The 11,053-nt window shown below is 43.5% G+C and overlaps 1 protein-coding gene across 1 annotated transcript; it reads left to right on the top strand.

Annotated features, from left to right (window-relative positions):
* The first annotated feature begins 2,325 nt into the window (after positions 1-2,325).
* On the top strand, positions 2,326-9,556 carry tbca (tubulin cofactor a). The gene is made up of 4 exons (XM_076164326.1): positions 2,326-2,485; positions 6,153-6,258; positions 7,975-8,061; positions 9,180-9,556. Exons 1-4 carry the CDS (start codon positions 2,433-2,435, stop codon positions 9,258-9,260), a joined length of 327 nt encoding a protein of 108 aa, XP_076020441.1. The 5' UTR covers positions 2,326-2,432; the 3' UTR covers positions 9,261-9,556.
* Positions 9,557-11,053: the final 1,497 nt, after the last annotated feature.

Genomic DNA, 11,053 nt, shown 5'->3' with positions numbered 1-11,053 from the left:
CCTCGCTCAATATCAATTAAGTCCAGCAGCCCGTCTGTAGTCTCGCAGCGCTTCCAAATGCTTGATAGTGCCACTTATTAGTTTGGAAAACTCGGAAAATACCAATAATCAACGGCCATGAAGCTGCAGAGAGAGAGAGAGAGAGAGAGAGAGAGAGAGAGAGAGAGAGAGCGAGCAGCATTACCCTGTGTTCAAATGCAATCACATAGAAGCTCGGCCTGATAGACTATAGGATTTCTGCTCCTATACCAGGCCTAAGTGGGCGTCCTATAACCACACACACACACACACACACCCACAATCCTGTGCTGTCAGAGAGAAAAAAAACATTTGCCTATAAGGTGATGTCTCCCATTGTGTCTTCTCAAATAATGAATTACATTTATGCAAATCTACAGTCTAACATCATTAGATTCTCCTGGTGGCAGATATAGAGCAGGTTTCTTTGCCGGTCATGTTAACCTCTTTATCCTGGCTGTAACTAGAAATTAATAAGATTTCATTATTTGACATAGAAGACGTGCCTGGTCCTTTACACCAGTCCATACATTTCCTGAGCAAGGCATTTAACCCTCAGCTGAAGTCACCAACCAAACCTACAATGCTACATGAAACAATTTGAATCTCTATTTGTCTAAGTAAAGATTTAAATGCCTTAGACTATGGTTCAAAAGATATTTTTTCTCATATTTTCATGTCCCAAACTGATACATTTTCATAAATTGGCTTTTAAGTGATTCTCAGTCATGTTAATGTTGTTGTTCTTCTTTACTTTTACTTGTAAACTCCCAAAAATTATCCTACAGCGCTATAATGAACCACTTTGGAAACCCCAAATATCAATTGCATAATCTGACACCACTTTCATAACTCATACCTCAACTTCATCAACTTTAGACTCATTGATGAGCAGGAGTGCGGCTGATTTTTAAACCTTTAAAACACACTGACAGACTGGATTGTAATAGAATCCTTATTGAAATGTGTTTTCTTTCACACAGGCGACCTTGAAGAATACTATGAAATTCAATAATTTCCTGGATCACACAAATCAATATCAGTTACATAGAGATTCAAATGATATTTAATGTGTTGTCGCTGTATCATATAGATATAAGCCCTATAAATTAAGTGATATACTGTGGGAACAATAAAGAAAATTGGCTCAAACCTTTCTTTTTATTTTAACAACACATGCGCCAAAATAAAACGATATATATTCATCCTTTTATTCATATTTATATTGCCTTTTAGACCAGGATCACATGAACATTTCCCCCATAATATGGAGATGACTGACATGCTGATGAAAGTTTGAAGTTCATGTTCTTCCTCTGATCATAATGTGAAACACCATCAGAAAACATGATCATATTGTATCTAGTTGTTTTCTTGTTTCAGTCTGTGATCCATTTGGTAGTGATCTGAAGTTCTCCAGTTAGGAAAGAGGCTGGGTAAGGGAGAAACTAAAGCCTGGTGTTCCTCTGACCCCAGATCACCGGGTCCACCCCTGGAAAAGAGCAGGAAAGTATATCAATATAAGTACAACTAACATAAAACATACAAAAACACTAATATAAATACATGAGGATTTAGTGTAACTAGTTTCCTCAAGGAGTTATCAACATCTTTCTGTCATGTTTACATCGCTTTTAGCATTGTAAGATGAAATGAAACTCCTGACACTTTGTGAGTAATTTCGAAATTGTTGAGGATCCTAACTTTCTTCCAAATCACATCATCCACAAATTGATTCCTACTGTATATGAGATGACATCACGCAATGAACCGTCTGGAATAAAGCACTAATTTGTCATATTCTGATTTGGAGTACAAGAAGAGACACTATTCTCACCTGTGGCATACATCATGAGTGAAGATGAAGGTGCCTCTCTTTTCAAATTTCTGAAATACATTATAATGACTGATCACTATGTTCATGTAAGACCCAAATATGAACTAGATCAAAGTAATTCATAAGGTTCATATAAGTCAAAGATGTATAATGTATTCATGTATAATGTATTCATTTATAAACGTGACATCATTGTTGTGCATTCCCTAGGTGGCATCACCTTTGTAACTTTGTTAGTTCGATGATGCCACTGTTGTCTATTAGTAAGTTAGAGTCAGACACTGTAACACCGTTTTTGACCTTACACTTGACAAAGTCATTATAATTCTCTAATTAAACATTTAGATTAGAGTTACCTAGTCGCTAACCCAAGAAGTGACCCGTGGGATTCGGCATAAAGGTGAAGAATCACATCAGGACCGAAGATGAAGCAGGACGAAGTTCCATCACAGTCCACAGATCGATGTATCTGCGAGCAGCTACTTGTGTCTGGTACCCATTCCCTTTAGCACTCCGTTCACTCTAGCACATAGACACCACGTTCCAACTAATAGAGTAATATCTAACATTTACAGCCATGGCAGACCCAAGAATACGACAGATTAAGATAAAGACTGGTATCGTCAAGAGGTAAGAACATCCTTTTATCCTAGTTAATGGTGAATTAATATGTCAACATACAACTTGCTAGCTGCTAGCGGCTATGGCATGTTACTTAGCTTAGCCGCGGGACAGACCGACTCGGTTATAAATCGAGGCCCTCGTGGATAGATGTTTGTCGGCCCCCAGTTTAACGTTAGCCCGCTGCTTTAGCAAGGCCCGTAACGCGTTTGCCTTTTGTTCTCTTGGCAGTAGATGTTATTTATTATTTAGCAGTGACAGCGGAGTCCATGTTGTTTTAATAGAAGCTCATTGGAGATATCTAATACTTTATGTTAGATACTTTAATGACGTGTAGCGATAATGACTACTGGATGTAAGGTGGGTAATGCTAAGTGACGTTAGCAATCACGGTTGAGTACAGATAGCCCGCAATGTTGATTAGCAAGCTAAATTAAGCCGCAATGTTGTCAAACTTGCAAATAGGGGAATGCGTCACTTATAAACCAGCTTTTCAAACGTATTGTGGTTTTATATGAACTCCGGTTGTTGTAAATGTACAATAAATCAGCGTAACCAGCTATATCGACCCATAACACTGAGAATGCCTCGTCACTGTGCATTCTGATAATATTCTCACATATCGCCAAACGCTTTAACAGTCGGCAGATGACGCGTTCAAGGACACGAAATGCTGATCCACACATTATTTACGTGGTTATTCCGGCTGTAGTGGACTCATAGTACAATGGGGCTGTTCTGTGGGATCAATAAACTCTTGTCTTGTCCTAAGTTATTCTATGATATCTTAAAATATGAATGGAGTTTGGATGCTCTGTCCACTTGTGTCTTAAAGTTTGGTACCTTGTGTTACATTGTTTTACTTACAATTATAAAGAGTAGGTTAGTATTGTTTGATTAATTACAGTTAATGAAGATTGCTATTACTGAAAAACAGTTAGAATGTCAACTCCTTGTCCAAATCAAGATCACCAATCAATCAAATCTGTTTGATTCAATATTTAAGTCAAGTAACTTCAATAAAAGAAGATAAGGAAGCATTTTTTGTCTGTATTTAATGATGTAAGATTTCTACCCACATTCTTTTGGTTTACTTTTCAGTTTATGTGTCGGAACTTAATTTGGCGCAGACATTAACATCCATGGCAACTAACTACTTCTCAAATATGCCAAAATCATCACAAACATCATACACACTTGCTTTGAATTTACACTGCAACATCTTAGTTTAGACATAGATTGCATTCATTCTGTTGTGATACAGGATAGAACAGACTGTGATTGCTTCACGGCCTTTAAGATCTTCAGCTTATTAATAAACATAACTTCCATAGTGAGCTTGTATCAGAATTTGTAAAATGGCTAAATTTACCATGCTGGAATAGAAGATAGCGTAGATATTAAGAGGCGGGTTAAATCATACTGTGTGTGTGTTTGGCTTGTGTGTGTTGTAGTGTATCTCGTCGATCAGGCAGACCTCTAATTCCCTACTGTCAATGGCGTTTGTGTAATGTGCTATCGATTGTGTTTTGATGAGGGTCAGATTACTAACAGGCTCCCTGAGGTGGTAATGATGGTGGCTGGATTTCCCACAGAGAGTAATGTCACAGTGTCCAGGGTAGGAAAAAAAAGCAGCAGCATAATACTACACCAGCGAGTACTCTAGTACGTCTCCATTTGTCCTCTTGGTTCATATTCAGACTCGTACCTGGTGGTGGTATACCTCGAGTATTCCTCAGCCCCCAGCAGGTCAGAAGTGCCACCTGGACGCGGGCCTGTAATCTATCAGTCGGGGGGTTAATTGAACAGACTGTCATTGCTTACTGTCTTCATAATCGCACGTCCCCTTCCCGTTCAGTCTCTTTGTCCCCGCGTCTCCTCTCCTCTCGCTCCTGCTCCCTCTCCCCATTTGTTTTACACATCAGAGTTTTGGAGGAGGAAGCCTGGCTGCTCTCTCAGTCGGGCCTTATTTCGCACTGGCTCTTGCACATTCCAGTCAGCGCCTTACTGCCCTAGCGAGGCGGATGCCCTTAATAAAATGACAACAGTAATTTGCCTTTGTCATTCCGGTCCCAGCACCGACTACATTGGGGCTCAAAAATACAGTGCTAGAAGAGGCGGCCCAATGTGTGTGTCGGCTGCCTCTAATTCCCTTTTTTTTCTATTTTCCAGAGAGCTGCCTTTTCCATTAAGCTTGAGGTGGCAGGTCTATTTAAAACTAGCCGCGACCCCACCCCTCATTCACACAGCGCACCAAGTCTGAGAGAAATAAGAAATTAACATCAGGACTGGAAGGGGGAGGAATGGACATTTTGTTATTAGGCTGTCCTTCAGTTTTATTCAAATTATTCCAACCTTCCCTCCCTCCATCTTTCCTTCTCTTTGCCACTTTCTTTTTGGCTCTAAACAGGTGACATCACTCATTCTGCATAAAGCACGAGAGTGGAAAACCAGCGCCGCGATTGCATATGTTCCCTGTTTAAAAAGAGTCTTGATGGAAACGCATTACAATGAGCGGTAATTGGTGTAAAATATGACAGAGTGCTGTTGGCTTCCTTGGCTAAGCAAGGAGCAGAGCAACACGGAGGGAAGGGTCTCCAGTAATGTGGCTGATTAATGAAGGATCACTCACTCGCGCGCACGCAAGCTGATTTTTATGAAAAATGAAATTTGTGTTGTCATTCTGACAAGGAGGCGCCGCCGGAAAAAGACTATTAGTTGGGAATCGTTATCAATAGTGATCATTTCACTCCAACTCAATTATACCAATCTGGGTCGGAATCTATTTAATAGATTTAGTTCCATTTTGCTCGTAATTGATAAATAATCAAAATTTATCAATGTACTCAAGCCTATTTTCACTAACAATCAAGGGAAAGTGGCCCATTTACCACCTGACTTGGTCCAAATTAGAGACTAAATTGATGATCAATTAATCTCTACGAAGGACTACTAGTGTGTGTGGGTGGGAGGGTGTGTGTGTGTGAGGAGGAGGGGGGGCTGTTGTTGGGGCCGATGGATTTACAGATAGGAGTCAGGTAATGGTGGTGATAAGGTGTGAACTGGAAAGCGTGTGTGTGTGTGTTAACAGAAGACACACACTTTCAGCTTGGTCTCATGTTAAGTTCACCACACTCATAAGATACAATTTGAATTCATTCCATTACTACACATTTTGACTATTAATCCATTCTTAAATTGATGTATTTGATGAGCAGGACTTCAACTTAAACTTCAATGCTTCCTTTCCTTCTCTTCTTCCTTTCTGGACCTAAGTCTTGTCTTCTGTGTGGACGTGGTCTCATTGTGGGCCCTCACCCTCTCAAACCACTCAGCCTTTACTAAAGCAGAAGAAGAAGAGCTTGGATTGGATGTGTCTGACCTTTAACCCCTTCTCTTGTGTTAAACATGATGATACGTTACTATAGTAATTAATAGGTCAAATTAATTTGCGAGTCAATGTTTTTGTTTTCTACAATCTGACACGAGTGCATTTGCCGAGTCTACTGAGCCGACGGCGGCTCTGCTGAAGCTTTGATTTTAATCTGATTAAGGCTGTAAGTCTGCTAATGCTGCATAAATGGATGTTTGTTTGTTTGTGTGTGAGGTTTTTTGTGGCGACACTTCTCCTTAACTGTCCTTTTCTCTCCACACACCCATGTTTTACCGTCTGCAGGCTGGCGAAGGAAAACGTCATCTACATCAAAGAGGCGAAGCAGCAAGAGGACAGGATCGAGTGTATGAAGGCGGAGGCAAAGGACTCGCACGATATCAAGAAACAGGTAGGACGCTGCCGACGGGCTTCTCTCAGCCAAACTCACCCACAGTTCCACGTTCTTGTGAAAAACTCCGCTCTTCTTCTTCTTCTTCTTCTTCTTCTTCTTCTTCTTCTTCTTCTTCTTCTTTTTCTTCTTCTTCTTCTTCTTCTTCTTCTTCTTCTTCTTCTTCTTCTTCTTCTTCTTCTTCTTCTTCTTCTTCTTCTTCTTCTTCTTCTTCTTCTTCTTCTTCTTCTTCTTCTTCTTCTTCTTCTTCTTCTTCTTCTTCTTCTTCTTCTTCTTCTTCACCTCTCCCAAATACGCCGCCCCCCCAGTCCTCCACAGTTTCTGCTGCCGATCCGGGCTCCGTGTAAGGCAGAATTGTTCCATCTTGCCGCTTTTGAGTGTCCCCTCATTCATGTAATGAGGTCAGTCCACAGTATAATGAAGCATTAGCTTTTGAGAGGAGAAATGATTAACCATTTTGTAATTTGCTTGATGCAGATGTAATTATATCATGTAACTTTAGAGGAGTTTGATAATCACTGACACATGCTGGTAATTTGGAGCCCCGAACAGATCACTGGCCCGTACGCCGCTTGCTCGGCCCGCTCTGTCACTCCGCCCCCGCACGGCCCCGCAGTCACAAACGCGTCCTCGTCTCCGGCACAAACACTTTTTTCTGTCCTTCTTCTTTTCTTTTTTTTTCAACCTGGCAAGAATTAAAATTCTGTCTGTGTTTTTGTTTTGTTTGCTCATTCACAGAGCGACGGCCGGGGGCTGAGCGGCGGGCTTGGCTGGTGTTAAATGGGGGGATTGGGAGGCCAGATGGATTATGGTTGGAGATGAGAGGTCTGAGGCAGGATGGATTAGAGGTTTTTATTTTAATGGAATCAATACGCTGTAAGTGTCATCTTTATCCAGCGCTGATGGGATCATTCCACTGTGCCGGGAGGTCACCATGACTTTCCTCTGTTTCAGCACTCCTCCGCTTAGTCTCGCTCACCTTGTCGCATCGAAAGACGGCAGCCCGCCTCGCCGACTTCTCTCTCTGTCTCTTGTGCGTACGCCCGCCAAAGTCGTGAGTGTGACTTCATTTCTGCGGCTGTTAGCTCGTGCACGCGTGTGTGTGTGTGTGCGGCTGCGTCCGTGTTGCGTCTCTCCTACACTCGGCAGAGGTGTGCCAGGTGAGGAAGCATCTGTCACGAGCATGTGTGTCTGACAGCGTTAGCCAGCTCCTCTCTGCTCCTCGGGGTGCCAGTTGGGGGAATTCCGCATTAGCCGCGGCTGTGAAAGTTCCCCCCCTCCGGGCGGTAACACGCTCCCGCTCCAGGCGTGGTAATACCTCTTTACGCCCGATCACAGCGCCCTCGGCTCAGGGTCCCCGCCAGTCATCCAGGTGTGCAGCCAGAGCCGAGCAGTCCCCCGCTGCCCGACTCCCCGCTCGATCAATAACTCAATAACATTTTTCATACCGCCAGCTTGTTGGGGGATGTTAACCAAAGAAGTGTGTGTGTGTGTGTGTGTGTGTGTGTGTGTGTGTGGGAGAGGGACTACAGGCACGTTATCGGAGTAACAAGGCTACATGGTAACCCAGCCAATGAACACGCCTGCTTCCACCTTCCTATCTACTAAACTAGACAATAGTTGTTCGCGCATATGTTGATTTTTGTGCTGATATAGACTGTGTGTGTGTGTGTGTGTGTGTGTGTACTCATGTGGTCTCCGTGTCTCTTCTTTCAGGTCGAGGTGTTAGCCGAGTGCAAAATGATGATCCCCGACTCTCACCGCCGCCTGACCACGGCACACGAAGACCTGCTTCAGTTTCTGGTGAGTACAACCGTCGCCGGTCAACAGGCTCAAACAGAGATTCAAAGCCGGTTCACGTCTGAGTGATATTTGACAGCAGGTCAAGATGTTCACATCAACTCATATGAATCATAAATCCCTCCACCCGTGTTCCACCGTTTATCCTGGTCTGAGTAGCAAAGTCGCTCAAAAGTCCCTTTCACAAGATTCCCAACTAAACTAGGCTCGACTTTGTTCAGAATGTTCCGGAGTTGGGAAGCGAGTTCCTTGTGAGCGCGTGGCGTCGGCAGCTCATTAGCTTTCCTCGTTTCACTTCAACTTCAAAAAGGGTTTATTTAATTTTTTGTTTCATTGCTAAGTTCCTTCCGTATGTTTTGCCCTCGCTGCCCCTGAGTTCAGCCACACACGTGTCTCTAACTGTCAGTCGGGACTAATCAGTGATGTTCAGCCTTGGGAGCTCAGGCGGCAGATTCCGAACCATCACATGTGGTCAGGAACTACAACTCCTGGTCTTTCCTTGTGAAATGAAGGAAATTTCCTGAATTCCTGTTAATCTCCTTGCGGTGCGAAGGTCACGTTTCCGTCTTCGGCGGCGAGCTCTTCTCTTCCCTTCTCGTCTGTGCTCATGTGTGGGAGAGAGGGGGGCAAAGGTCAAGCGGCCTCCACCAGCGAGAGCCAGTGGCAGAGGGAGCTCACCTGGAATTAGCGGCGTGTCCTCGCCCGTATCAATCATCCTTCCACCTGTCCCTGATACGTGCGAGCACATGCACATGGTCATCAGTGTTCAACAGGACTTTGCGGGAAGGAGGATGTGAACAGAAGAAGACATGGAGCCGGTGTAGTGACACGACCGTGGCCCCTCTGCCCTCAGACGAGCCTCGGATGCTAAATCCAGAGCCCAGTAATATGCGAGTGAAACTCCTGAAACATGACAGCACACATTAGCTTTAATGGGTTTAATGTAGTGAAGATCTAAATGGCTCCGCACAAGCAGTCAGACAAGCAAAACATATAGCGGCTTTATGAAGTGGCGAGGTGCGTTTGCTCCCGTTTTTTTTCTCTTTCTGGAGATTGCGGCACTTTTTTCTTTTTTCTTTTTTTTTTAAACAGAGACGTGCTCTTTGTTTGTTTCTTCGCAGGAAGCGGAGGAGGACTTGGCCGAAGCAGAGGAGTACAAAGACGCCAGAGACATGCTGGACTCGGTGAAGCTTGAAGGATGATTTCTGACGTCTTTCTGTTTCTCTCGCCAGCGTGGACCGCAACTTTAAAATGTCCATTCCTCTCTGATTGGCCTTACTTGGGAAATTCCGCAGCGAACACAGACCGCTCCACATCTCTGCTCTTTGATGTTCTAACGCGTTTTGTTTACACTTACACTTTGAAATGTCCCCTCCCCCCCTGTGTGTGGGTGTGTGTGTGTGCGTGCGTGCGTGTACACTCTTACTTGTCAGTGCAGATCATCCCTTTCTTGCAATAGTAGGGTTTTGTTTGAACTCATTACACAAATTTCTGCTCAGATTTGTCTGTTGTCTTTTTTTGTTGGGGACTATTGACCATTAATTGGCCAGATTGAAGGGTTGGCATGGTTACACCTGTAAACAGCGGGAGCAAGCAAACACACTATGACACTAAGGGTGATCAGTCAGTCGGTGATGCTTATTTTTTTTCTGCCCAAACCAACACGCCTACAAGAGAGCAGCAACACAAACCACCCTCACACATTTGTAGTGGACGAGTCAAGTGAGCATTGTACCTCCGTGTGAATTACAAAAACAAATCAAATTCTTCCTGAATCCAGACGAATCATCTTCATTTATCTGTGAATAATGTGTCTCAATAACAAAAATCACCATAGATGACCTGGCATGGGCTTTTACCGGCACCACAGTTTGAGAACCCCGCTGGCTCGCTGCCTGCCTGCTGAGATGACACTTTTAGAAGGTAATTTGCTGCATTGCTTCACATTCACCAGACAAACATCCACATAAACACTTGTAATATCAACATAGTAGCCCAGATTACAGACTTGAGGGCTGTAATTGCGTCCCAGTGTATCACTCTGCTGCTCTTGTGTCCCTGATACCTACAATAAAGACAAGAGCACTCTGGGCAGCGCTGTCAGTCAAACGCCAAACGCATGCTTATGGCCATGAATGACAAAAGAGCACCGCTCCCATCTATTATCTAAACGGCCTAAAATAACAGCATCTGCTACCAAAGGCTTCCTAAATAGTCACACTATTAAATGAACTCAATTAAGGCTACATTTGGCTTGATCCTTATTTTACAGATTTCGATAATTATCGGGATCACCCCAAAGTCTCATTAGCGCCCTAATGAGGCGCCGCTACTCCGTGACATCCACCCCGCTCCATCTCGTTAAGGAAATCGCTCTTCAATGCTGATTATTTTATTTGGAAGCATAATTATATTTCTTTCGGATAAATCACGGCCCTAATCGAGTCCATACAGAGGGCAGCGGGCGCTAAGTGAGGCATGAGATGCGGCGGCGGCGCTACACCTGCGGTTGTGTGTCCGGAGGAGCGGCGGCGGTGGCGGTGGCGGTGGTGCATGGTGGTGCCCGTCACCGAGGAAGAGGAAGGTTTGTTCACTGTCACAAACGCACCGTTATCCCAGCCTCGACAAATAGTCTACTGATACAAAATCTCATCTACCTCATCTTTTTCTTATTAAATCCGGGAAATATTTCCATGCAATTAAAAGTGATTTTTTTACTGAATAATATGCGCAGAATGTCCATCAAATCTGGCATCCAGTCACTTAGAATCTGAGATCTATTTTATTTATACTCTCTCAAATATAAGTCATAATAGTTTCGTATCTTAGATGATTTCCTCGTGTGATTTCCGTTCTTTTTATGTATGAAGTTGCGTTTTTCACCGCAGTCTTATAGGATTTATAGATTATAAGGTAATTGGCTGTGATCTGCGTGTTTTAAATTGAACTCGTTCCACACAGCATCCGGGGTGTATACGCGTCCTCAGCTTCCCAG

This window comes from Genypterus blacodes, unplaced genomic scaffold (assembly GCF_046128005.1).
Source record: "Genypterus blacodes isolate CSIRO-AG114 ecotype Tasmania unplaced genomic scaffold, CSIRO-AGI_Gbla_v1 ptg000133l_1, whole genome shotgun sequence".
In the NCBI taxonomy this organism is placed as follows: Eukaryota; Metazoa; Chordata; class Actinopteri; order Ophidiiformes; family Ophidiidae; genus Genypterus; species Genypterus blacodes.
Note: the sequence above shows the minus strand (reverse complement) of the source record. Positions and strands in the feature narration are given on the sequence as shown.

Bases quoted from the DNA above. Each gene is read 5' to 3' on its own strand.
- tbca (XM_076164326.1), top strand. From the start codon at position 2,433: ATGGCAGACCCAAGAATACGACAGATTAAGATAAAGACTGGTATCGTC. The intron at 2,486-6,152 runs GTAAGAACATCC...TACCGTCTGCAG, and splicing joins AAGACTGGTATCGTCAAGAG to GCTGGCGAAGGAAAACGTCA. The intron at 8,062-9,179 runs GTGAGTACAACC...GTTTCTTCGCAG, and splicing joins AAGACCTGCTTCAGTTTCTG to GAAGCGGAGGAGGACTTGGC.